The following is a 27631-nucleotide window of genomic DNA, read 5'->3' as shown; positions in this document are numbered from 1 at the left end:
GAAAACACCATAGCTTAATAAAATAAGAAATGAATGATTGAGGGATAGTATGGTTGTTTATATTGAGCGATATGTTTCTACTTTTATTGATAATCAACTATTATGCTATGTTTTTATGACATGAAACTTCGCCACAACAATTAATTTTTTTATGTGGTAAATTATGAACAAAATAATATTGTTTATTATCTAAAAGGATTTATAGTTGTCTTTATTTTTTAGAACCTTTTTACCCTTTTAAATTTCATTCCTCCATTCGACAATTCTTGACTTCACCATTGGTCAAGACTACAAAAGGCACATCAATATTTTGAGTAAGGAGATCAAAAGAAAGGGTACTAAACGTAAGATATCACATTTTGAACAAGGGGACAATCAATAAACTCAATTGCAAGGGACGAAAAATTTGATTTCATTTTTTATTTTGACAAAGTTTTGTTTCATTAGTCTATCCCACTTTTAGCATTTTAAACTTAACCATGGAGGTTTCTATAAAATATATATCTCTTTAATTCGCGTTGAAATACAAAAGGTAGAAAATTCTATTCATGTTAAAATTTAGCTTGAGACATCTTCGCTCGGCGAACCTGGCTGTTATTGAAGCCCGAATGTAAGCAAGCCGACAAAGAATTTCGGAACTAAACTTGTTAAATATATATGTGACAAATAATATAGAACTTTGTATGTTGCTCATAGCACGTTTTGATTATAAAAAAAAAAAAAAAAAAAAAAGCTCACATGAGTATGATTGCGTGCATGAATGTTGTATATATAGTCCCACCAAAACTCCATGTGAAATCTCTCTTCGCCTCTCTCTATTCTCTCCTTACTAATATTTTTCACTGAAATCTCGATGGAGTTATTTATTAAGAGGAACGCTTGTACACAAAAAAAAACTCCTATATTTCAGTTTCGAAGTACTAAAATAAAGAGAAAGACATTTAATTTTCGGATTATGGGTGATCTAGGAGGAAAAGTTGAAGGAAGTCAAGTTTTTCATGGCTATTCATGAGGAATCGTGTTTGAATTTGTGCCTGGTAGCCAAAACCCTAAGAACAATTCTTTTGTTTAGATCCTATTTTTGTCCACATTTTAGTTTTCTCTAACATCCTAACAAGTGCTGTGAAAAAATTGCATGTCTTATGCGATGCTATTTGTGGATGCAAATTTCTTCCTCCTTAAATATGGACAAAATTGCACCTACAAAACAAATAACACCTTAGGTCAAGGCCAAAAGCCTCACGTGCCCATGATGAATGGGAGGCTTTGGCCGAAGAATCTCCGATGCCAAAGTTAGAATTTTGAGGGAAAAAGTGTTTGGAGAATTTTTGAGTGTTTAGCAAGACTGAAGACCTCCATTTTTAGAGAAAATGAGGTAGAATATATAAGGCATGGCCGGCCCCCTTGGGAGAGAAGGTGACCGGCCTCTTGTGTGTTTTTTTGGTGTAATTGGTAGTTTAATTAGCCATTAATAGATTAATTAGGTAATAAATCCATTAATTAGCTAATTAACATAATTTAAAATGAATGTTTTGGAGGTTACCTTGTGGAGAAGATGGATGAAATAGGTTTTGAATAAATACCTATTTTGGGCACTTTTGACTTGATTGTGGGATGTTTGTCCATTGCTCGCGCGTAGGAATTCTGGTGTTCCTCAAGGGTAATTTTATCATTTTTATAAAAAAATTCACGCATGACCTCTTAATTATTTTTGGCTCCACACTATTGTCTAAAAGTCTCATGATACTATTGTGTAAAAGTCTTATGCGAGAAAGAAAAGTTTAGTTAACCTTTAATATTTATTTTCAATTTCGTATGATAAATGCGTGACTGTTTTAGCCGGTAAATTGTACACAAATGTTCATGGTTTTGCCATTTCAAATTGGAAATGGCTATTTTATGAAATATTACTTCATATAATATCCATTTATTCAAAGCAAATCGTAATAATTATTTTAATTGTTGATGATTTCGTTACGGCAGTCCATCGTTCCAAAGAATTAACAAACATATTAGATATATCGTAAAAAATAACACATATTCCAATTTTTTTCCAAGTGTTTTTACCCAAATAAATATGCAAGTGTGGCATGAAAAAATAATAGATCCAAAGATTTGAATGAGACTGCGATTAATTTGTATATTTGATTCACATATCTATTTTTATCTTTCAAACATCTTTATTGATTTTTTATTATTGATATTTTTCAATTAATCTGATCTAACAGCCGAAAATTGAGAGAATGTGAGAAGTAAAAATGGATGTGTGCATAGCACTACCTATTTTAAATCGTACTTTTATAGTACAAATTGAGCCCAATGCCAACAATTTAAACTAACTTACAAGGATGAGTTGTACAACCGGATTGGACAATACTTGGATACTGACGGTTAAGTACCAGACTATGATGTGACCCATTAATAAAAATCTATCATTAAAATATATTAAAATTATAGAATGGCTAAATTTATGGACACGTGTCAATCAATAATAAATGTTATAGAGATGACATAAACAAAATAGCTGCATAAGATCTTGGACTCTCTTACCTCAGTCTAGAAGTTATGGGAGCTTGGCCCTTGGCACCACCACTTATTTTAAGGACAACTAATGAAAATGGTTTGAAAACTTTGAGTTTTAATGATAAGGACAAAATAAAGGGTAACGTGAATAGTACCAGGATTGACTTTTTAGTGTAAAAATGTGGTTTTTCGTTAAAATGAACAGTATCATGAGCTTTTCATTAAAGTTCCTCTTATTTTAACCATCTTGAAATTCTGGCTCCTCCTCTCAGCCGTATCATTAAAATTTATTTAGAAATGTATTGTTAAACTAAGAGTTAGTTGACAGTAATAGACTTAATTTGGGAAAGAAAAAGTGTATTTCCATAAAATTCAGAATTATGGAAAGCGGAAGACCAAAAATGTATAATTTGTTTTACAAAATTGCAACAAGTTATATGAGTTATCCAAACAACATAATTAAACATTCTGTCATTTAAATTCCATCAAATATATAAACTTGCAATTGATGAAATTTAAATTTCGTTAGTTTAGAATTTCTAGTAATTTATAATTTGTTCGTTTAAACAATAAATATTATTGGATTGTTTGGAAGTGTTTTTAAACTGACTGAAAGAAACACAATTTGTGCTTTTTTTTCAAGAGCATTTTAAGTGCTTTACTAGGATTTAGTTAAGTTTTTACTAAAGATTGGTTTAAAAAATATTTCCACAAAAAATACTTTGTAAAAATTATAAAAACACTTTTAAACGAGTCAATAGTAAATTCCATTTTCTCCACAAAAAGTCTCAAGAATATCATTGGGCCCCATTTAATGACACAGCCCAATTTTGAACAGCTTTAACATGGGAGCATTTTTGCTTACCATACCATATATTTAATCAATTGACATGTGTTCTTTTACCTAAATCTTGTTAATTCTTACCATCATAACTTTACTTACCATATCGTATATTTAATCAATTGATATGTGTCATTTTACTTAAATCTTGTTAATTTTCACATTAAATATTATTTTTTCAATTAAAAAAAAACCTAGATTGAGTAAAAAGACACATATCAATTAATTAGATGTACGATAAAACAAACATCATTATTGATGGTGGTAGACAAAAATGCTCCCGCTTTAATATAATAATATATTACCCGTTCAAATGAAAAGCTGAGTTCCAGACGCGAAAGTTTTGTTATGAAAAGCCGAGTTGCTGGCGCGCGAACCAAAAAATTTGATCCGGTCTGGCGAAACAAGCAAACAGATTAACCGGAAAGTGAAAGGGAAAGTTCATGTGAAGGTTAGTTACTGGTGCTGATTCTGATTCTGATTTTGATTCTCTATGGGTTCTTTTCTCGTGCAACATCCATGATTATTTTCTGTTGTTGAAAGTTGAAGAATTGAAAGTGATGCTGTACATGCTTGTGTGGATAATTTCAATTGACCCCAAAGCAAAAAGCTTTACCAACAAATTTCAACTACAACATAGTGTAAGTTGTGAGATTGTTTGATGTAATTGCAGTAACTAGCTGAAATACTAGTTGTTGTACCACTGAACTTGTACTTTAGGGATGATGGAATTATTGGAGTTATTGAATTTGATGCTATGCCTGCAAAGGTCACGATTCTTGAAAAAAGTTACGGAATGAGAAACACAAGAAAGTGCGTCAAAATGTCTGTCCCTCTCTCATCCTGAACCATATGTATGTGAACTTTAGTTAATGCATGGGACGCCATTGTAGGTCTTACTCCACATTATAATTGAAATGATCCAACCGTTTTATACCAACAACTACTCATATCAGAAACCATATGACCGTTTGGATAAAATAGTAGACATTTTAGTGTTTATTTGACCAACGGAAAAACTCTTAGGGATTAAAGGAAAACTAATGAAAATGACTTGAAAACCTTGAGTTTTAGCGATAATGACAAAATAAAGGGTAAAGTGAATAGTATCAAGATTGATTTTTTAGTGTAAAAATGTGGTTTTTCGTTAAAGTGAACAGTACCGAAATGTTTTCGTTAAAGTTCCCGAAATATAATTGCTTCTTTAGATTGAGAAAGATTAGAGTCAGTTCTCTTCTTATTTTCTTCTAATGAATACCTCATTGTTTGTTATTGGTTGACTACTCCTCCAATATTTTGTGGTGTATAATGAACCTAAAAGGGTTTTTAGTGTCTTCCTGCCTTTGCTTCTTCGGCCTCTTGTCTCGCACTCAAGTGTGTCTATGTGTTTGTTACCGACTAGTTAAGTTAAAGAAAGCTATATAGGCAAACTATGGTACACCCAGTTGCAAGTGTTATATTAGTTTTAACTAATTTTTTTTCTTACGCATATTGCTTGTTATAAGTTGTAACTTGTAACACAATTTTCTTGAGTGTTTAGTAAATAATTCTTAAGGTGGTTTATATATCAAAGGACGTAGCATGCCAGGATAATCCCAACAGAATAGCAAGTCAAAGCCATCCTGTGAGATGAACTTATCACCAAGATTCATCAAAATATATTTTGGCTTCATCAGGGATTGTACTTTCTGATGATACTGCGGGTGATGTTACGAGGGACAAGTGGTATGAGTTAGAGGCTAGTTACCTCAATAAACAGAACACGTACGTGAATTCAGTCAAACAGCGTGCCGTTTGTGTTATCTAGATTAGATGAGACCGGTATGGCATCTTGGAGGAGGGATAAGCCAAGAGGTGATCGAGATGCTTAGGGTCCTTCCTGGAGTTGAAGAGAAGATGAGCATACTTGTTATCTTCCAAATTTTATGCAAGAATAACATAGCGTTATTCATGGCCTATAATGATCCTGATGCTCAAATTGATTGGCTTAAGAAATTTATGAATCGAATGCCTCTTGTCATTTCCCTTTCTCTGTACCTGTTGAATGACTTCTTCTCAAGTAAAGCATCGCCTGTGTTTCTTAAGAGTTGTATTAATTACGAGAATAATTTTTAGGCGTTTTTGTTGTCAAACTCAGATTGATGATACAGTCAGCTGTGTTACTTGAGTCTGTTTTCTGATTGGCTTTTCTAAGAAAACCAAAGAAAAAGTGTACTGCGTTCCATCTCTTGAGAGTGCTTATAAGTTATAAATTATTAATCTTCTTACAGCTATGCCATCCATTGGAAATGATTTTGTCATGGTGGATACTGTGATGATACTGAAGCTTTTAGACTTGACTCTTATGTAATCTTGTTTGGTATTTCTGAAGTTGGTGAGTGGCATGACGGGTAATTGCTAAGGTGGCTAGTATGCTGTTGGCTACACTTACAATAGTCTCTTGATTATGCATTTGTATGGAAGCTAATGTTTTGTTTGTTTAATTTTCAGAAAGATATGCCTAGAACAGGTGAAGCTACTTCATCCAATCCCAAGGCTCCATATGATGAGGACATGGCTAGGGTTTTTCAAGCCATCAAGCAAATGGCTGACCTTGCGCTTGAAGGCACATCTGCAGTAAATCGGAGGCTGAAATTTTTGAAGGTTTTCATTAGTCTGTCACCCCCGCAGTATGCAGGAAATCCTGATGAACCTTTAGAAGGGGTGGAGTGGCTCGAAAGGATAAAGCAATGTTTTGATGTAAGTGATGTCCCCGAAGACCTAAAAGTTGGTTTTGCCACATACTGTCTTATTGGAGCGGCTCACTACTGGTGGGAATTTGTTAAAAGGATCCGTGATGTTAAATCCATCACTTGGGCAGAATTTGAGGAGCTGTTTTTTAATATGTATTATCCTGAAACTGTAAGGGATGCTAAATGCGACGAATTTCAAGGGTTGACCCAACAAAACATGTCTGTTGCTCAGTATGCATCTAAGTTCCTCGAGCTAGCATGGTATGCACAAACTAATCTTGTGAGTTCAGATGAATATACAGCATCGAAATTTCAAAGGGGACTGAGGCCTTCCATAAGAGCAAGGGTAGCTAAGTTCAGTACTTATGGTGACATGGTGGCAGCGGCGTTAAGAGTGGAACAATCTTTTGAGGACAGCGAAGAAGAGTCGTTTGAGGAAGGTTCTAGTGTACGGGAAAAAAGGCCAAGAAAGCAGTACATTTGCCACCACTGCGGCGAGCCTGGTCATATTCGGCCTAATTGCCCGGAATTAAACTCGCGTGCTTTTTGACAGTTATATCAAAATCTCATCCTAATGATGGAAGGCAAAAATGGTTTCAACTCCAAGTTAGTAGTGTATGGATAATAGTTTGTAAGACTTTCAATATGCCTGACTTTTGTTTTGGTATGTATCTATCTGTCTGACTTTTGTTCCTTTGGACCTTTGTGAATAGAGAATCTGTTTTGTAGGTGTCAAAGTGTCACTTGCTAGTTGCTAATCAATGGAATCCCAATTATATATACAAGGTTTAAGATCCGAGACACTTTTGACACACATTTTGACATCTATTATAATAAGCTCACTTTGTAATGTATTTAAAGATCTGAACTGTCTATATTTTAGTACATCATTCATAGATGATCCTAACAAAAAAGTAGACATCCAAAACCATTAAGACATTGACTTGTAGGAAAGAAAATGGATGAATATAGTTCTACAAAAGAAACACAAAATATAATCCAACAATCTTATAATTTTAGATTTGGGTTATTTTTGGTAAACAATGATCTTTGAGGTAAGATATAAAAGATAGTTGCATCGTTGAAATACATTACAGAGTGGGCCGTATAAAAATGTATGTCAAAAGCGTGTCCTTGAATCTTAACCCATATATATATATATATATATATATATATATATATATATATATATATATATATTTGACAAACAATGAGAAATTGACACTAAAGTCATGTGTAAACTACGAGAGGAGGATTCGAACTTGCTATTGTATTAAGATAGAATGTTTGACCCCTTGAACTATTATTGCAGTTGAAATTAACCCCTTGAACTATTTATTTGGTAATCTAACCCCCTAAACTATCAATCAATTAACCCCTTGTTGCTAGATTTAGTCCACTATTCCGTCAAATTCAAGGGAAATTAGTATTTTCATTATGAATTCTTACTTGTCAGCTATAACCATCAATTAAATTATAACACGTGGACATAAAATAATTCATAAATTTATAGCATAATAAGAAAACATTTTTAATTATAAATAATAAACCGCAACCACCCTCTTCCCCCATCACAGGGTTGATGTGGGTGGAGAATGGGTGGTTGGTCATTCAGGATTTTTGTTTTGTTTTATTTATTATAATTAAAAAGTTTTCTTATTATGCTATAAGTTTTTTTATTATTTTGTTTCCACATGTCATAATTTTATTGAGGGTTCTAACTGACAAGTAAGAATTCATTATGCTAATTTGTCCTTGAATTTGACGAAATAGTGAATGAAATCGAACGATAATGATTAATTGCCTGATTTTAAACAGTTCGGGGATTAATTTGTCAAAAAAATAATTCAAGGATCAATTTTAAATGAAATAATAGTTTAGGAGGTCAAACCGTAGTTTACCCATTATATTAATCGCTTCGTTTTGATTACTTAGAAAGCCCTTGTCTTTTATTTTTTTAACCCACATTTGAGTAACATACATGAACCAGAAAGTTTGGTAATTAGTGTTACCGCTTAAAGAAAGCACAAAATTGTGTCCAAAAGATCGAGACAACATGAAAGGACCAATTTCAATGATTAGGTTTTTGTGGTGAGAATTTCATAAAACAGTTCCGATGATATATGTGCGAGTACTCAATTCCATGTCGTATGAAAGACAAGAAAACAATGTAAGTATTTACCATTTGTGACTCGCAAGGCTTGTTTCCGTCCTAGTAAAGACCTACACTGTGTTCTTGTCTTTCATACGATGTTGAATTGATAACTCGCAAATGGTAAGGGCCTACCTCTTCACAAAGTGCGAGCCCGTGATATCCGTGATATTTTTTACCGGCAAAAAGGGTCAACTCATGCCTCATGTTCTTGTAAATTTTATTTTGGTTTATAATGGAGGAAAATAAGTGAAATTTTATTGAGGTCACATGACGATTTGGACATCACACAAAGAAAGTCAAGGTGAATTATGAGTCGGTAGTATTTTTTGGATTGGTTGTTTGGAAAGGAATTATCTTTGGATTTACTTTGTGGGAATCCTAAGGATCTTTATATTTTAATTGTTTATCGTATATCATGCGATCATTTTGCGTCAGATATCATTTGTGTTTAATTTTAAATAATAAAAAATCAAATGATTTCTAACCGCGATGAATGACTAAAATATAGAAATCCGATGATCCATTTCCTAGTTTTTTTGAGCTCGAGTGGCATTTTCAAATTCAACGGATGAATTCGCCACGTGGCATCCGAGGAGTGGCTGATCTTACCACACGTCTAAGATTTTCTCTTTGTCCTGCCACATGGCCAGCTACCATTGGACAACTGAAGTGAAGGGTGACCGGCAAAAGCGCGGGATAACATCCCTGCTTGCTCTTCGTCTTCGATGAACAGAAGCACGAGTAGACAAAAAGAGAAACAGAGAAAGAAAAAACTTTCCTGCAATCTCTCAAAATTCGTAACTTTCATTCCGGAAGTCCGATTGAAAAAGTGAATCGAACCCAACGAGCGTTCTGAGGTAAATTTTGAGGATTATTATTTATATTTCAGTGATTCGTTCAGTTTGGGATTTTTTACTAATTAAGCTCAAATCTTCGATTACAAGCTTGTTCTTCCCCAATTTGACTTCTTGGAGCTTAACTGAAGGCTAGTGAACGAATTCTGAGACAATAAGGTAAAGAAATTTGTACGATCGGATCAGAGGGCTGGAATATTTCTGCAGATTTGATATGAAGGTTGGTTAGTTAGTTAGTTACTGGTGGAAGTTCGTTCTGATTCTGTTTTTTTATTTTATGGGTTTTCCCTTCTGCAACTTAGTTTGTTGTTTTCTGTTGTTGAAAGATGAAGAATTTGTAGCGTTGGTATGCATGCATGCATGGGTGTGGTGTGTATAACTGCAATTTAGCTGAAAGAAAAAAGCTTGACCTATAAATTTCATCTATTAACTTAATCCAAGTTGTGAGATTAATTAATTACAATGACCACTGGTAGATTAACCAAAGGGAAAAGCCTCAGGGATTGATATAATTGTTTATTTTATTCAAGAATGATTAGGTTTCGTTGCATAGTACTACAGTCTAGTGATATTCCTCTCTAATGGTAAGTGCTATGTCTTAAGTTCGACTCATAAGTACCAAATTACTTATGAGTGAGCCAGAATGTGGCATCTTGGAGGGGATGGATAAGTCAGGAGGTGATTGAGATGCTTAGGGTCCTTCCCGGAGTGAAGAGAATATGGCTGTACTCGCTATCTGCCAAGACTTTTAATTAAAATAAACATAGAATTTTTCATTGCCTTTAATTATCTTGATGTTCAGATTGATTGGTTTAAGAAATTTATGGAGTGAACGCCTCTAGTCGTTTCCCTTTCTCTGTACTTATAGAATGATGATTTTTTTCTAGTAATTTAGCATTGCTTGTGTTCACTGATTGTATTTTTTTGGGAGTTGTAGCAAGTACGATGATGTTTGTTAGGCGTTTTTGTTGTCAAACTCAGATTGATGATGTATTCTGCAGTGTTACTTGAGTCTGCTTTCTGATTTGCTTTTCTAAGAAAAACCAAAGAAAATGTGTACTGTGTTTCATCTCTAGAGAATGCCTTATAAATGATTAATATTCTTACAGCTATGCCATTCGTTGGAAAAAATTTGTGTGGTGGTGAATACTGTGATGATAGTGATGGTGTATTTAAACTTTAGCTTTAGATTCGACTCGTATGTAATCTCGTTTGGTATTTCTGAAGTTGGTAGATTTCAGCGGCATGATGGGTAATTGCTCAGGTGATGGAAGCTAATGTTTTGTTTGCTTAAATTTCAGAAAGATGTGCCTAGAACAGGTGACGCTACTTCATCCAATCCCACGGCTGCACATGATGAGGACGTGGCTAAGGTTTTGCAAGCCATCAAGCAAATGGCTGGCCTTGCGCTTGAGGGCACATCCGGAATTGATCAGAGGCTGAAATTTTTGAAGGTTTTCATTAGTCTGTCGCCCCCGCAGTACGCAGGAAATCTTGATGAACCGTTAGAAGGGGTGGAGTGGCTCGAAAGGATAAAGCAATGTTTTGATGTAAGTGACGTCCCTGAAGACCTAAAAGTTGGGTTTGCCACATACTGTCTTATTGGAGCGGCTCACTACTGGTGGGAATTTGTTAAAAGGATCCGTGATGTTAAATCCGTCACTTGGGCAGAATTTGAGGAGCTGTTTTTGAATATGTATTTTCCAGAAACTATAAGGAATGCTAAAAACGAAGAATTTATAGGGTTGACCCAAGGAAACATGACCGTTGCTCAGTACGAATCTAAATTCCTTCAGCTGTCACAACTTGCACCCCGTCTTGTGAGTACAGATGAACAGAGAGCAGCAAAGTTTCTAATGGGACTGAGGCCTTCCATAGGAGCAAAGGTAGCTGTAATACAGCATGATACTTATCTTAAGGTGAGGACAGCGGCTTTGTTAGTGGAAAGGTCTTTTGAAATGCTGGCGGAGCAAGAGTCGTTTGAGGGAGCTTCTAGTGCAGGGGAGAAAAGGCCAAGAAAGCAGTACATTTGCCACCACTGTGGCGAGCCTGGTCATATCCGGCCAAATTGCCCTGAATTTCAGCCTCCTTCCCCTTCCTATCCCTACTGAAGGGACTTAAACTCGCGTGCTTTCGGAATTTTTTATCAGAATCTCATCCTAATAAGGGAAGGCACGAATGGTTGCAACTCCAAGTGAATAATGTGTGTGTAATAGTTTGTAAGACTTTCAATATGTCTCGCTTTTGTTTTGGTACGGATCCGTCCTTCCAACTCTTGTTCCTTTTGATCTTTGTGGATAGAGAATCCGTTTTGCAAGTGTCACTTGCTAGTATCGTGATCTATGAGAAACGATAGGATAATTACTCTAAATTCATGTAAACCATGTGAGGGGGATTCGAACTTCGGTGCAAAGGGTGGAAGCACACTACTTCCTCCAGCAACTTGACTAAACCTAGTTCCAAAGAATCTCGATATTATATTAATCACACTTGTTTGATCAGGGCTTGCTTCTGCCCTTCTTAGAGCAAGTCCACCCCTAAAGACTTTGTGCCAGCACCCAGCGCATTTATCCACTCAAGTGAACAGTAATAGACCCCAGTGAACAGTAATAGGCCAAAGCATCTTCATCCCTAAAAATACGCTGGCACCCAGCCTATCTAATATTATATTATTTTATTCATATCAATTAATATTTTATCATTTAATTTATTTTTTCTTTTTTCTTCTTTCTTGCTTTCCCTCTCCGGTCCTTTCTTTCTCTCTCCCTCTCTTTCCCTCTCTCTCTATCTATTTTCTCTCCCTCTCTCTTTTCCAGCTCACTCCCGTGAGCTCTCCTTCTTCTTCCACTTCAAAATCTTCAACAAATCAAACACAAAATATCTCTGCAATCAATGATGCCGAGAGCTTGAGCTCTCCTCAGATCTTTCTCCCCTAGATCTCTCTACGATATCTCTGCAATCAATGTTTGTTTCATGAATTGAATCCCACAAACCCCAAATGGAGGTTGAAAATTAAATGGGTTTTTAATTTTTGGGGTGAAATCTCCATCGACGGCCCCAATTCTCTCGACCATCTGGCGTCGGAGAGGGCATCGAAGGCCCCCAAACGCCATCCCCACCGCCCTTTGCTCTGAATCCTACAAATTGGCCTTCTTCAAAACCTCCTTCACCCGACCTTTGAAAAAAAAAAAAAAAAAAGGTGGCTGATGTCACACTGGCGTCAGATAGGCCGGTCTCTGGGTCTGTCAAGAATGAGTTGGCATGTTGCCTGGCTTGGGTTGGGTGCCAGGCAATTGGACGGGCTGGAGTGAATTGACAGGGTGCCAGCCTGATTTTTTGGCTGGCCGAGAGCTTGAGCTCTCCTCAGATCTTTCTCCCCTAGATCTCTCTACAATATCTCTGCAATCAATGTTTGTTTCATGAATTGAATCCCACAAACCCCAAATGGAGGTTGAAAATTAAATGGGTTTTTAATTTTCTGGGTGAAATCTCCATCGACGGCCCCAATTCTCTCGACCATCTGGCGTCGGAGAGGGCATCGAAGGCCCCCAAACGCCATCCCCACCACCCTTTGCTCTAAATCCTACAAATTGGCCTTCTTCAAAACCTCCTTCACCCGACCTTTGAAAAAAAAAAAAAAAAGGTGGCTGATGTCACGCTGGCGTCAGATAGGCCGGTCTCTGGGTCTGTCAAGAATGAGCTGGCCTGTTGCCTGACTTGGGTTGGGTGCCAGGCAATTGGACGGGCTGGAGTGAATTGACAGGGTGCCAGCCTGATTTTTTGGCTGGGTGCTAGGCAAATCCACCTCCGATGGAACTGCTCTTATGGTGGTCGAACTTCACAAACAAAAAGGGTTGGGGGTGGCGTCTATCATACGCAGCTAACCCTTGTTTTGTAAAGACGTTGTTTTCACGACTTGAACACCTTTCGGTCACAAAAGAACAACAGAATCATTTTACAACAGTCAATATGAACATAAAATTAACTGTAGCCAAGTCGCTGCAGTGAGACCTAGTGTCATAGTATTTTCATTTTCCAGTGTCGTAAAAAAACTCCTCCTGCAGGTACGTGAGATCCATTTGTTTTTGGTCTAATCAATAAATCAGAACAAACAATTTGAGATAAGGTCAATCTTTAAATGGATCAAATTCGGCGTGTTCATGATTCCCTTGCACATAAAAAAAAAAAAAAGGTCACCCATACAATCGGACTTGGATTGTCTGCCCTCTAATTGTGGTGCCCTCCACGTGTCCTCCTGTTTTTTTTGTCACAGTTAAGCCACGTCAACATTTTATATTACTATTTCTTTTTGTTTTATTATTTTTATAAAAAAATAATATAAAATATTGACGTGGCTTAACCGTGACCACACAAAACAGGAGGGCACGGGAAGGGCACCAAAATAGGAGGGCAGACAATCCAAGTCCCATACAATCAGCAAGACAGGGAACATATGCAGGAGCAAACACAGTAACAAAGTTTGCAATAAAATATGGAAAATTTATAATTAATATGCCTCAATCATCAAGAAATTTCTCAAACACCCATTGAATAAGCACAACAACAACAAAATTTTATCTCACTAAGTGAGCTCGATTGTGTGAATCCTAGAACACCATTTCGCTCGGCTGTATGAATCCTAGAACCCCTTGAATAAGCAAATAAAAAATTGCTGAACTGCAGGTCTGTTTTAATGCCAACTTGAATCATGAAAACAACCAAAATAATTAACCTGAAACTGCCTTAATTCGATTCAATAAAACATCAACAACAACAACCAAGCGTTATCTCACTAAGTAAGGTCGGATGGATAAATACTAGAACGCTATTGAGCTCGATTCAATCATCAATAAATTTCTCAACAAGCATTGAATAATCATTATCAGCAACTGGTAAATTGCAGTTGTGTCTCAAGAACAGGGCTGAAAAAATGCCAACTTGAATCATGAAAAGCGCCAAAATAATCATCAGAAACTGTCTTAATTCCAAACTCATCTGTGAATTTTCGAGCAGCCAAGATATGCGTCGTCGAATCGACAATGGACGAGTTCTTAAACTCCGACAGGTGCTGCTCGTACGTCTCAAAGCTATTGCCAAACAATACGATGCAATTCAAGAGCCGCACTTCCCAATTCGCCTGCAGAAGATTATCGTACAACTCTGCCTCGCAATGGGGCATGAAGAACATCATCGGCTTTTGAGCCCGACGCCGGCCTTGCTCGTTTACAGACAGCACAGAGCAGCCAAGAGCTTCCAGAACTCGAGTTTCGGTGGCAGAAAGAACGGGATCAAACACCTCTATATCTCCAATCCAGCTGAAATTTCTCTTCAGCAAGATCGCAAGGCTCAACTGCAACCGAGGCGAATCGTAGGTCTCGAGGCTGCCAATTCCGTATATCACCATGTTCATTTTCGACTCGGAGCTCAGAACCTTAAGGAAGCAATTGGTCAATTCTGGAGTTCGGATTTGATCTAGTAAAGTGAGAAAGAAGCGAGACATCTCCAATTTCTTCATGCAGATCTGCATCTTCTGCATCAGCTTTGATTCTCGGGCAAAGTTGATTTCGGAATCGGTTGGAGCCCAAGGATGCTGCTGCTGCTGCTGTTGCTTCTGTGCTAGGGTTTGCGTTCTGGGCGGGTTTCTTCTTTTGATGCCGCGACGAGATGAAACGACTGTCCACTCTTCGTTTAAAGTATGATTTTCAGCAGTGAGAGTCTTTGCAGAAGCAGCCATTGCAATTCGAGAATAGTTCACTCTGTGTCCAGGAATGCAATGCGCAATACAGAGCTTTCACAATTTGCACAGAGACAACACAAGTTCAAGTGGTGCTATTGGAATGTAGATATGGAGGCCTTGGCAGGGATTTTATTTTATTTTTCTTTCCAAATGAGTATTAGCTGTGGGTCCCACACTATACTGAATTTCAATTATCTGAATCGTTTATTTTTTAAGTTGCACCTAATAGATCATCCTTACAAAATATTAGCCAAATCAGAAATAGATGAGACATCTAATTGGATTTAAAGAAATTAACAAATACTTTGTTCTATAAGAAATAAAGAAATTTCATCGTGATAATTAAATAGGTAAATGATTTCAAATTGAATTGAATTTTTGTAAGGATGATCTAGGACTTGAGAGTTACAAAATAAACGGTTTGAATCGTTGAAGTTCAATGTGGAGTGGGTCCAGGGCCGGTCTAGAGATTTTTTAAGCACAGGGCGACGTCCAAAAATGTGCCCTAACTTTATATAAAAAAATTATTTGTTTTCACACGTAAAACGTCGATAAAATTATACTTAGAAAATCACTTCAAACTTAATAATTTAGAAACAAAGAAAAACTAATTTATTTTGTATCGTGAGAATGAAACGAAAAAACTCTAGGTTTTCAAGTAGATATGAGTTTTGTTTTCTATCTGAACTTTTAAAATGTTTTTGTATAAATCGTGAGATGTTTTTTCTTATTTACTAACCTTGTCAATATGGGATTAAAAAAATAATGATATTTTTGAGTCTTTAATTGATATGTATAAGTAATAAATGGGTACTAAATTAAACTTTTTAATGACACGTCATATGATTTGCAATTTGGTCTAAAAATTTGGTCAACGCATTACTCTTTGTTGAAGATTAAACTTGAATTGGAACAAATGTTTAAAAATAACAATCCACATAGCTAATAGCTACTAATTAAAATTAAATTAACAACTAAACAAAAATTCGTAAAAATTGAAAAGAATGGACTTAGCATTTCGAACTTAGGATCTCTCATTAATTTTAAACAACAAAAATCATTGATTCTAATTAATCCTCTTGATCATTTAGCCAAATTTTATATATTTATACTCTTATGAAACAAAATTTGTAAAATTTGAAAGGTAAAATAAGCACCCTTGGTGTTTTGAACCCAAGACCTCCTCATTAATTTCAAACAATAAAACCACTAGTTCTAGTTAAATTTCTTTGTCATTGAACCAAATTTTATAAATTTATACTTTTATGAAAACATATATAAATATACCACCCTGATAATTTTGGTGCCCCCAATTTTTTTGGGCCCCAGACGGTCGCCCTAGCAGCACTGGGCCTGGTCGGGGCCTGAGTGGGTCCCACAACTAATTCCTGTTTTTTGAAGAAAAAAATGAGAATCCCTTACATGAAGGGCCTGTATATAAAATATATACACTTGATATGCATTACAATAGCTTATGTAGTGTAATTGCACTCTTGAGGGTCCGACACTTATAAAGCGTATTCGATCTCTTTATTTTTAATAAAAATAAGGTCTATGAATATATGTGGATCTCATTTTTATTAGCAAGATGATACAAATATATGATAAGAGCAACATTTTTGTTTTATAAGTCACAATGAGCCCTAAGTAAAATCCAAGCCTCTTAATTCTCTCACCATCATCTCATTAAATGGTCGAACACGTACACATCATCCATAAGCTACTTAAAATTATAGTATATTAGATTAAAATTGTTGTAGATATAATTTATTGAACAATTATGGAGGCCATAGAGAGAGAAAGGTGCGGCAATAGTAGATAGAAGAGAAATATGTGTAATTGTAGGTGTGTGTTATTCCACCACATTGTGCCTTTATTTATAGTAGTAGGGAATGTTAATTCCTTACCCTTTAGGATTACAACATTTAATAGGTAATCTACTCTTAATAGGAATATAAGAGATATTCCAAGATATACTAGAATTTACATAATCACATTCCTAATCTAATAAGACTGCAACACTCCCCTTAAGTGTGTAAATACTCAAGTAAACGGCGCATCAGGTCTTTAGTGATGAAGCAAGTACAGTTGATGAAGTTGTCAGCATAATGAGCAAATGCGAGTCTCATATCAACAGAAGAATGCAAAAAAAAAAGTAAAACTCACAAAACCTCGCTATGGTAAAACCCAAGGTGGGAGAAAAACCCATAGTCTAAGAAGAAAAGTGAGAAGTTGCATTAAGTCAAAACTATACGTCTTTTGGACGTAAGTAGAAGAGCTCACAAGGATATGATTAGCCCAAGATGGGTGTCTCGTTAAAACCTAGTTAGGTAGCAAAAACCCAGTGGGAAAAATACTCCTAATAGTAGGGAAAAATAGTACATTAAGATCAAGTGAGTATACTTTTGGACTCTCCCTGAGTTTGACATAACTTCCAAATGAGAACTACAAGCATTGCATATGATAGTTAGGCATACCAATTCCTCGGACAAGCTTCTGGAAGGTTAACTTCGGCAGTGACGTCGTGTAGAGGTCGGCAATGTTGTCTGGGATCGGCTTGCATAACTTCAATCTCCTAATGCTTTGCTGATGTAGACGCAACATGTCTTGGTGTTGACTTCGTTGATGTATCATGTCTTGGTCAGGTGGATACATGCGGCATGGTCTTCATAGATCGTCGTTGGGACTCAACGATGGATGAAAACATAGCAAGTATTTCGAATATGCTCAACAAGAACTCCTCACCATGTCTCACTCGCGGCATAGTGAAGTAAGGTGAGTTTTGGAACGATTCGAAGATTTCGCAACTAAGGTCATATCGTGGACCTTCAAGATATTGCGATATCCCTAATGGTAAAGACGGAACCATTTGGGGATTTTGCCTTGTGCGAGTTTGATAAGTACATGCGTTAGCATAACAATAAGGAAAACATCATTCTGAGGATCAGGGGGTTGAATCCGCTCGAGATGCGTTGGGATTTTCCCTCGTAGTACCTTCAGGGCACGTCTTTAATACCAATTCAGTGGTTGCGTGTAGGCGCAGTGCTCCATCTTTACCAAGATCAACAGTGAAGGAGATGTCTTGTCTAAATACAATGAATTAAGTACAACGAAGCACAAAGTTAAACTTTAGATATGAAATTTTAGATTCCACAACCTCTTCAAGGGTCTCATTTGCATATAACGTATGGAAGATCAAAGGTATACTCAAAGGTGACACCTTCAGGGTGTAGTTCGACTGGTAGACCAAAATACTGTCAGAACAATGCTTCAACTTCAGGTCAAGGCATAAACGATTTTTCCCAAGATCTTTCATCTCAAATTCCGTCTTCAGGTGCAAGGCAGTTTTCTCAAGTTCTTCCGGAGTCTTAGTGAGATTCGTGTTAACGACATAAACTGTACTTCTAACAATTCGGAATAAGACTTCATAGTTTAACACGCAAGGGCATAATTCATTTCTGACTGATCAAATAATCACTTAGACAGGTATACCACATCCGTTGGATTGTAAGTGAATGCCTCAAACAAGTTAAGAGGGTGTTCCGTTGTTTTGGAACTATTTGAACCAGTCTATGTAATTCTTCAGGAACTTACATGTAAATCTCCGTATCTATATCCCCATAGAGAAAACACTAACCACATTTCATAATGTTGTTACCAATCACAGGACGTTTGAGAGAAGCCTTGCGCCGTAAGGCGTGCATCATATTGCATTATTTCATTCATCTCATAACGCTTCTTTTCCTATTTGTAACACAATGAGGTTACCTTGGGCAGTGTAGGAACTACAGGTCCAAAACACACTTTGGTATGGAATTTAACCTGGATTGTAACTTTAGTTGTCGAATTAGGTCTACGTTGTCACTTAATCAACGGAACACGATACAATATCGTCGTTTTTCATTTATGTCGGTAGCTACCATATAAGTGAAAACATCATCGATGGTAATCTCATTTCAATTCCATTTTGCTCATCCAAACTAGTATACTGGACCAACAACTTCAAGTCTCGGGAGTAATCCGGATTAATCTCATGAGATGGAAATGATTTGAGACAGTGATTAAGTTTAGATTCATTGTTGTGCCGTGTCTTCCTCTTCTAGGGAAGTGAATCCTACGAACAGAGTAATTTGTCGTGCTCCAGGCCAAGACAGATTGATTAGTTATCCACTGGTGTACCAGACCGTCTAATAGGGGCGTTTGCAACTGGTATATGATCTCGTCACTTTAGCTAGATCAGAAGCATGCGTCTGGAGCAACATTCTGAAAGCTAGAATTCATCATACTTGCTTATCATACTTGTGCGGTATGGGGATCGAGATGAGACATAGTGGGCAACATCCACGCAAATTCACGCCGTTCTACAGGAACGTTGACGTTCTTATCTCTCCCTAACAGTGGGAAAACTGTCTCATTGAAGTGACAACCTACAAATTAGCCGTAAAGAGATCGTGTGCAAGGGCTCGAAGAGAGCTAGAGTGAAGGAGAATCATAATCAACAAATATTCACATCTTTTGTTGAGGACCCATATTGGTACGTTGTGGCGGCACAACTTGGCACATGGAATGCACACCCAAATGCGTAAATACCAAAATCGACAGGTTCATACCCAGTAACCAACTGTAACGTCATATAGGTTGGGTGGCAATAGGCCTTAAGGCGGACCAACATAATTGTGGGCAAGATTGCATAGCCCTAGGCAGAAACCAAAAATTGCTACGTTTACAAAAATCTGGGTGATCATTTAAATTGCGTTTTATGATCGCTAGGCGAGCTATTTGGGGTGAATATGGGAATTCAATGTTCAATTATAAACCCAAAATACATGCAATACTTTATCGAAAACCGTCGATATAAACTCTCCGGCATTATCCAATCTCCCGGACCTTAAGGGATAAGTAAGGTGGTGAGCCATTAATCGGCCATAAGGTTTAGCAGCAATGTGTGTGGACAAACATGTGACCAATTTGTCGATTCATCAACCAAAACCATAAGTATTTATATGGTCCTCATTTTGGTTAGATTAGTCCACATATATTCCCTTGAATCCACTGTGAAAAGAGAGTCATCTTTGATAGAAATCAAATTTCTCAACAAGCAGGCTTTGGCAAAGTGTGCATGTAGGCACAAGATCCTTACTTCGGGTAAGGGGATGCGTTGTAACATCATTGTTTGACCTAAGTGTTCCAAAAGGTCGTGCCAAAACAAGTAAATTGCTTGAATCACCCGACTTCAGGCTGGTCATATGTGGTGTGTTTCCAGTTGGGAGACAACTCATTGGCCCTAAATCAAAGCTCTGGGCTTATTTTTTGGAGGTGGTGCAAAGATATTTCACTGTATTTTCTTCAGTGGTTTCATTTATGATCATTGTAATCTCAAATATCCTTAAAAACTCAACAACAGGAAGAATTGAAGGTCCCTGAAATGGTGATTCAGTACCATTCATACAACGAGGAATGTGCCAATGTTCTTAATCAGGTTGGATAGACCTGAAGTGGTTGTTAGAGATGTGATTTAGGTGTAAAGTTAGTGTGCGTAGTACGCATTCATCCAGACAACTAACTTTCCCACATTCCTACCTAATCACGTGTATAATTGAATCGATCACATGTATTAGGAAGCATGATTTAATTAACTTATATTTGAGGACAATATCAGTAAGATTACCCATAAGTAAAACATACACCAAACTTGAATATAAGAACATGGACAAATGTTCACAAAGTAAATGGTTTACTAAGGGGATTCGGCCAACAAGGTTATCCATGTCAAAATTATGCTTTTCCAATTATGTTCAGTGGACCAAAATTAGTCTCACATATTGACTACTAGAATGGTACTTCTCAACGACATTGGTAGATGCACGAACAGGTGCATAACCAATGATCTATTTCATCGAGACGAAAGTAGATTATGCAGCGTTGAGGTTCTGGAATATTATTTCTTGAAGTTTTAGGTCTTAGGTGCCAATGATCACACTTCGAGTATGATGCCACACCTTGGCAGGCCATGATTCTACCATATGTTAGTGGTAGTAATCAAATCCGAGAATTTGGTAAACTTCCACTTTCTACACTGCTACTTCAGGAGCGAATTAGAACACATGGAATGACGAGAAAAGTATTATCTAGTCAAAATTTGATCGGGTTTATAAACTTCATAATTGTACTCATTTATGGACGTAATCATGGTATGATTCAGCCAATGTCTTTCATGATTAGACAGTCCGTAAGAGCGAGCCAAAGAGCCATGGAATCCTCGTTCGGAAGGTATTTCCATTTGTAATGCTTCAGTCATAAGTCTTCAAATGAAGATCATGGCATATGCTTATTTAACTTTTCCTTGCCATTGTTGGCTTTAATAGTGTCTCAGCTTCTTGATAGTCAAGTGGAGATTCGCGTCTTGTACCCCCATAAAGTGGTTTCTATAAGAAACATCCAAATCAGGGAAATCAAACTTGTGACGGTTCGACAATCCATTAAATTTGGAGGGAACAAGATTGTGATTGGTGCTATGAGAATGAATCATCCATAAGCATCAAAGTTAGAACATTTAGGTTCTAAGACATGGTTTACGTGAAAAACGTCGGGTTTTCATGGGTGTTGTCACGCCCCGATCCCGACACACGTCCAGGATCGACACGTAACGTCACCAAATACTTGTATATCTTACATACCTCGCATCTGGGATATGGCAAATCACAACACGAGAATCAAATTTCAAAGTAATTTTTCGTTTACTTTATGGCTGCATATAACCTCCTCGTTAGACTGCCTACATACCCTCAATATGGATCAAGTCATTCGTAGTTCACCATTCGTCAAACTTTAAAACTTTTTGTAAAATACTTCTAACAGAACTCATAAAGTACCACACTACACATCAATCTTACGCCAAACAACAAATATCACCTTATCATGCACACCGATATGCCATTCTCACATATATGCTTTCCAATTTATCCATCATATAAATCACTTTGTTTCACATAATACTGCAATTCATAGTATGTAACATATCATAGAACCAATGAAGCACAATATTATTCTCAAGTCACAATGATCAACTAATCTAATCATAATAATCTCAATCATACCCAACGTCATTCTGCGATCACGTCAATTAATCAATTCCATAAATCCAAGATGCCCGATATTAATATCTAACTATATCAATCAATTAATGAAATAACATATAATTTCCCGAATTTAATTAAGGAACTCTATGTAATTCCCTACTTGGATTATGAGTAATACACATGGTAATTCTAATTTATATTCACAAGGTCTATTAGGGGTAATTCTCATTCATAAAAATCTAGGGTTCTAGACTAACCTTATGAAAATAAGCAAGAGCAAAGATTCCAGATCACTCAATGGAACTGAAATACCAAGTTGCTTCTCGTTATCTACCCAGACCTGTCATATGTGCCTACATCGTGGAGATAGCACACTGGGCAAATCAGACACTCGGGTAAGTTGGGAAGCTCGAGTGAGTGACAATAATACAAGTATGTGATATTCAATTAAAACAGACCATCGATCACAATCTATAAACATCAAGTATAGAATCATGCTTTATGAAATCATAATCAAGTCGCTGAAAACTCCGAAGGAGTCATCCAGACATCCAACGTTTTTTCTAATTCAAACCACAAGATTCCCCAAAACCATCGTTCATATGTGCATTAAAAACTAGGGCTAGATGGACCCAGTTCGGCCGAAGCCTACATAAGTAACCAAATAGGAAGTGGCCCCCCCAAAGCGGATTAACCAAGCAGAGCCATCCTTAAGAAAGTAACCAAGCAAGCAGTGACCCCCCAATGTGGATTAACCAAGCAGAGTCACTCCTACATCTGTTAGGAAGTGATCACCCAATGCGGATTAACCAAGCATGATCCATATATATAGTAGGGTCCCCCAATACAGATTAACCAAATAGGACCAATAATAACCCCTAATGCGAATTAACCAAGCAGGGTCAAGATATAATCAGGTAGGTAGTGACCCCTCAATGCGGATTAACCAAGCATGATCACCCCTCAGTATAAATGGCCATAAGGATCGCCCAACGTGGATTAACCAAGCGCGATTCATATATAGTATGGTCCTCCAATGCGGATTAACCAAGTAGGACCACTAATGACCTCCCAATGCGGATTAACCAAGCAAAGTCATAGTCCTCTACTAGCCTTCAATTTACAAAATATTTCAATATGCAATTCAAATCATTTTTCCACAAATATTACCAATCCATGAATCAAATCACATTTAATAAAAATAGATTGATGGACAATTATAAAAGAATCACATTTATAAAACCATGTCATATCCACAAAGGATATTAATATAAGGAATAGGGTAATCACCATATCACATATATTAAAGTCACTCACCGAGACAAATATGCAAAGCTTCACTAAGTTTCTAGTAATACTAATTTTAGTAATTCAAATGGTTCAAGACCTATTGACCAAAAATCAACGGTGGGGTCCACACCCTAGCAATTTAATTCGGAAGATCCGCACATCATAATCTAGATCTGTAACTTCCTAAGGTCCACATTATGCTCAGAGAACAACATACTAAAATCTCATCGCGATCCAACGGTCGGATCTCGACCAATTACTAGAATTAGGTGGCGGTTAACAATTAATTTTACTAACTTAGAAATCCAATTCAGGAAGATCCGTACGTCAGATTCTCGATCCATCACTTCCAACTATCCTCAAATATTAAGTTCTATAATACATTAAAGTTTGGTAACGATCCGACGGTCGAATCGTCGATTCAAAATTTGATCAAGTGATGAATCATAATAAAACAAAGTTCAAACAATCAAACCACTTCATACAGATATCAATTATCGTCGGCCCATTGGCCACGCGCTGCCGCAGGTGGCGGTCGGCCGCCCTAACTCGCCGGAAAATTCAACTATTTCAAAAAATTACCAAATTTTACAGGAAAATAGATCTCAGTGAGTGGAACAAGTTTCATACCTGTGGCCAAGTCCAATTTGGCCTGGAAAGGCCTCAATTTCACTCGAACCGTTGGAAACCCTAAAATAGATGTGCTTCGATTTGTCACCTCCGGTGCTTCGTCGTCCCTATGGTTGTTTGGGCTTTCTTCTAGGCCTCAAGGGAAGTCTAGTGGTAGTGGTAATTGGAAGAGAACGTTTCAATTTTGGTGGATCTCAGCCAAGGATCTCACGACACCCACGGGTTTAAATTTTGTGAAATTATAACCAATACACGTCGATTATGCATAGAATAGGATGATGGGATGTTGTGAGGAGGTTTGGCGGTGGTGGAATGATGAAGAAGGTTAGAAAAAGGGACATAAACACGTTAGGAAAAGCCGCCAGGGGCGGGTCGGGTCGCAAGGGAGAATGGGCGAATGATTCTGTGCCCCTTCTCTCCCTCTTTTCCCCTCATTTCTTCTGTTTTTCATTGGGCTCATCCTCTTGTCTCCTTTATTTCTGATTGGCCTCCTTCTCAAAACTGATTGGGCCTCTTGTGGGAATTTATTTAACTTAAAAACTGTAGTTTAGTAAGACAACTTCAAATGCCCATAACTATACCGTTATAATTCGGATTAGCAAACAATTTTCGCCTATGCGCTCGTGGTTTCGAGATCTATTTGAAAACCTTAACTGTGACCTCGAAAGGTCTATAGATTTTGATTAATTAATTTCCAAACTTCAAACTTCATAATTAGTTTAATTAAAATCTAAATTCAAATAAATCAATACAAATTCCCGAAAAAAAATAATATACAATCTCAATAATACAAATACGTAGATTATAATAGTGAAATCCATAAATGGGGTTTCACAGGTGTATTATTTTATGAAAACTTCATGTTTCAAAGGTATTAAATTTGAAACTTTAGGTTCGATTTAGTTTATGAATGTTTAGTTCATAAAAGAGATGTTCTTGCAAGAACACAGAATGCAATATGATGATTTAAGTGTAATGGATTTGAAGTTCTTCAGGAACTCAAGTGTGAGCGCTTCGGGACTACGAAAGGATGTCAACGGTTTAAAGAATAGAAATAAATTATTGAATCGATAATATCCAAAAGTGATCTTTAGGTTAATAATTTTGGATTCATTATCAAATTAATGGATTGCATGTCACTTTTAATTAATTCAATAAATCGGGACCATTTGGGGTCGATCGTAGAAGCAAAATAATAAAACATTCAGGTTAAAATTATTTTAAAATGCCAAATAATAGCATTGGGTCGAAAAAAGAATGCAGCCCAATACACTTTAGTTGGTTGCAATACATGGCCTTGCAAATAAAAGTTGCAGGCCTTTAGGGACACGGCTGCAAGTGGGCTTAGAGAAGGCTGTTGTGCAGCCCATCGTACAAAGTAGGCTTCAAGCTTACAGTTGAAAGCATGCCGTGTGTTGGGAAGAGCCCAGCAGCCTTGCGCTGCTAGTTTTAAGCCTAGTCACGGTGAAGCCCAACAATCGCTGGCTTCAAGTTTGGTGCAGAATAAGCCCAGCAAGTATAAGCTTGCTGGTTGGTAGGTCGAGGGTTGTAGGCCATCAGAAGGAAACCCACATGGTTCTCATGCACATGCAGCAAGCCCAGAGAGAAAAAAAAAGGTGCAGACTCTGCATGCTTGGAAGGGCAGTATGCCCAAACCCATGCCTAGAGCCTGGTTCACACATGCAGCAAAGCTGCTGCTGACTCACGGTGCAGCTGGTTCCCTTTTTTTTTTTTCAAATTTTTAAGGTTTTCTGAACCCAAAATAATCATGCTTCTATTTTATTTCGATTATTTGACTCACATATTCCACATAGCAAAAATTGCGTAATGCATGAAACAAATATATAAATTGACAAAATATACGAACATATACAAAATATATATATATATATATATATATATATATATATATATATATATATATATATATATATATAGGCAGGAAAATATAAACATAGGGGGTTCATGCATCATGGGAAATGTTTTCTTACTTCAAGGTTGTTTCAAATATCTTCCTTTAATTTAAGCGTACTTGATTGTCAGAAAACAACAAAAGCCTTTGAATTTGTAGAAGATCATTCTCGGAAAGCCGAAATTTCATCTCCAATGCGTTGTATCATGTTCAACACAAAAAAAAAAAAATTAAATCAATAGCATGTAGATCAATTCAATAAAATAATAAATTAATTATAAAAAGAATGATTAAAACGTAATACTCCCTTGATTGAATAATGAACTCTCTTTAGCACAGCGTCAAGAGCGTGCTGATAACGTGTTATAGGTATAATTTACTGAACAATTGTTGAGGCTATAGAGAGAAAAAGGTGTGGCAATAGTAGAGAGAATAGAGAGATGTATAATTATGGGCTTGTGTTATTCCACCTCATTGTGTCTTTATTTATAGTAGTAGGGAAGGTTAATTCCTTACCCTTTAGGATTACAATATTTAATAGGTAATCTACTCCTAATAGGAATATAAGAGATATTCCAAAATATACTAGGATTTACACAATCACATTCCTAATCTAATAGGACTGCAACAAAAACATAATTTTTTGATGCATTTTTCCTTAAATTAAAGGGTAATTTTTTTATGCAAGTGGTCATTTATCACAGTGTGGAAATGTGTTGTGCCTAAGGTTGGTTCCGTATGGAATACCGAACCGAAAACTATGTCTCGATTCCCAAACCGAAGTTTTTGGGAATTCCAATTTTAAGACCGATCCCAAACCAAATTTTCAGGAATCCCAAAATAATTTTTGGATTTCAGGACAAATTGGGAATCCCGAAATAATTTTGGGTTTTTAGGCAGTCAGGTAACCAAGTTACGGTGACAGAATCCATTGGAAAAGCAATGTAAGAACTATAGATTCCAATAACACCAACTTATTTGATCAAGGAGTAACAAAAAAAGTAAGAAGCAAAGCAAAAGATAAGTGTGAGAGAATGCCTGTCTGTGCATGTGCTCATGTGTATTTCTATGTGAGAAACTATAAACAATTACAGAGAATCAATTCTAGGAGATTAGTACCACTTTTATAAAGTATAATGAAACTTGCGTCCTGATCTCATTTCTTGAGAATACATACATTTCCCCATGATTTAGAATTATACAATCTTCTAGTTAATGAAACTTCCACCTATAATCAAAGCAACTTTCTTTTCGAGTAAACTAGACAAAACCTTACAAGAACAAATGATGCAAGCTCCTAAACATGCATTCTCACAAAAAAGGTTTGAATTGCTGTCAAAGGTACATCATAGTCTGCATAAGAAAAGATATAAATGCAAGTAGAATTAGAGGTGAGGATGAAGCCCCAATTCGAAACCCTAACCTTATTTGAAACCCCACATAGAGAATCAATTAAGAGAATCGGAGGTGAGGATGAAGCCGTGAGGTGTGGTGGTGGCCGGAGCGGAGAGAGTTCGTTAGAGTAAGACTGAGAGAGTGGTGGCTGCTGAGCTTCGAATTCGAAAAGCGAGAGACAGAGAGACGGAAAGAATTTGAGACCGAGTGAAGGGCCAAAGATGAGAAATGAGAGAGAATTAGGATGTGTTGGCTTGAGTTTGGATTGAGTCAAAGGAAGGTTTAGGTGGCTTCGCCTTTCTGGGTTGACATTGCATATAGAGATAATGAGAGGGAGAGAAAGTGGGAGCCAAAAGGATCCTGCTTTTGAGTTGGGAAGTGGGAACTGAAAGGCTTCTGCTTTTGAGTTGGGAAGTGGGAACCGAATAATTGAGATTTGGAAACCAATCCCATACCAAATATTTTGATATTTTTTGGGATTTC

General features: G+C 36.8%; 2 protein-coding genes across 5 annotated transcripts in view; one reads left to right on the top strand and one right to left on the bottom strand.

Moving 5' to 3' along the window:
- Nucleotides 1–11422, top strand: part of LOC126609638 (uncharacterized) — a 35027-nt gene extending 23605 nt beyond the window's left edge. The window contains exons 1-3 of one of the 4 annotated variants that reach the window (XM_050277519.1): nucleotides 3662–3815; nucleotides 5855–6124; nucleotides 10677–11422. In XM_050277519.1, the coding sequence (XP_050133476.1) occupies nucleotides 5861–6124; nucleotides 10677–11216 (804 nt within the window). In that variant the 5' untranslated portion in view covers nucleotides 3662–3815; nucleotides 5855–5860 and the 3' untranslated portion in view covers nucleotides 11217–11422. The other 3 variants (XM_050277510.1, XM_050277494.1, XM_050277500.1) reach the window with 3 other exon arrangements.
- A 2410-nt stretch (nucleotides 11423–13832) lies between these two features.
- On the bottom strand, nucleotides 13833–14959 carry LOC126583375 (protein SENSITIVITY TO RED LIGHT REDUCED 1-like). Its single transcript, XM_050247724.1, has one exon. It carries the CDS (start codon nucleotides 14837–14839, stop codon nucleotides 13988–13990), a length of 852 nt encoding a protein of 283 aa, XP_050103681.1. The 5' UTR covers nucleotides 14840–14959; the 3' UTR covers nucleotides 13833–13987.
- Nucleotides 14960–27631: the final 12672 nt, after the last annotated feature.

The sequence above is a fragment of the Malus sylvestris genome, chromosome 2, assembly GCF_916048215.2.
Source record: "Malus sylvestris chromosome 2, drMalSylv7.2, whole genome shotgun sequence".
Taxonomy (NCBI): Eukaryota; Viridiplantae; Streptophyta; class Magnoliopsida; order Rosales; family Rosaceae; genus Malus; species Malus sylvestris.
Note: the sequence above shows the minus strand (reverse complement) of the source record. Positions and strands in the feature narration are given on the sequence as shown.

Excerpts from the sequence above, each read along its gene's own strand:
- LOC126583375 (XM_050247724.1), bottom strand. The coding sequence starts at position 14,839 with ATGGCTGCTTCTGCAAAGACTCTCACTGCTGAAAATCATACTTTAAAC.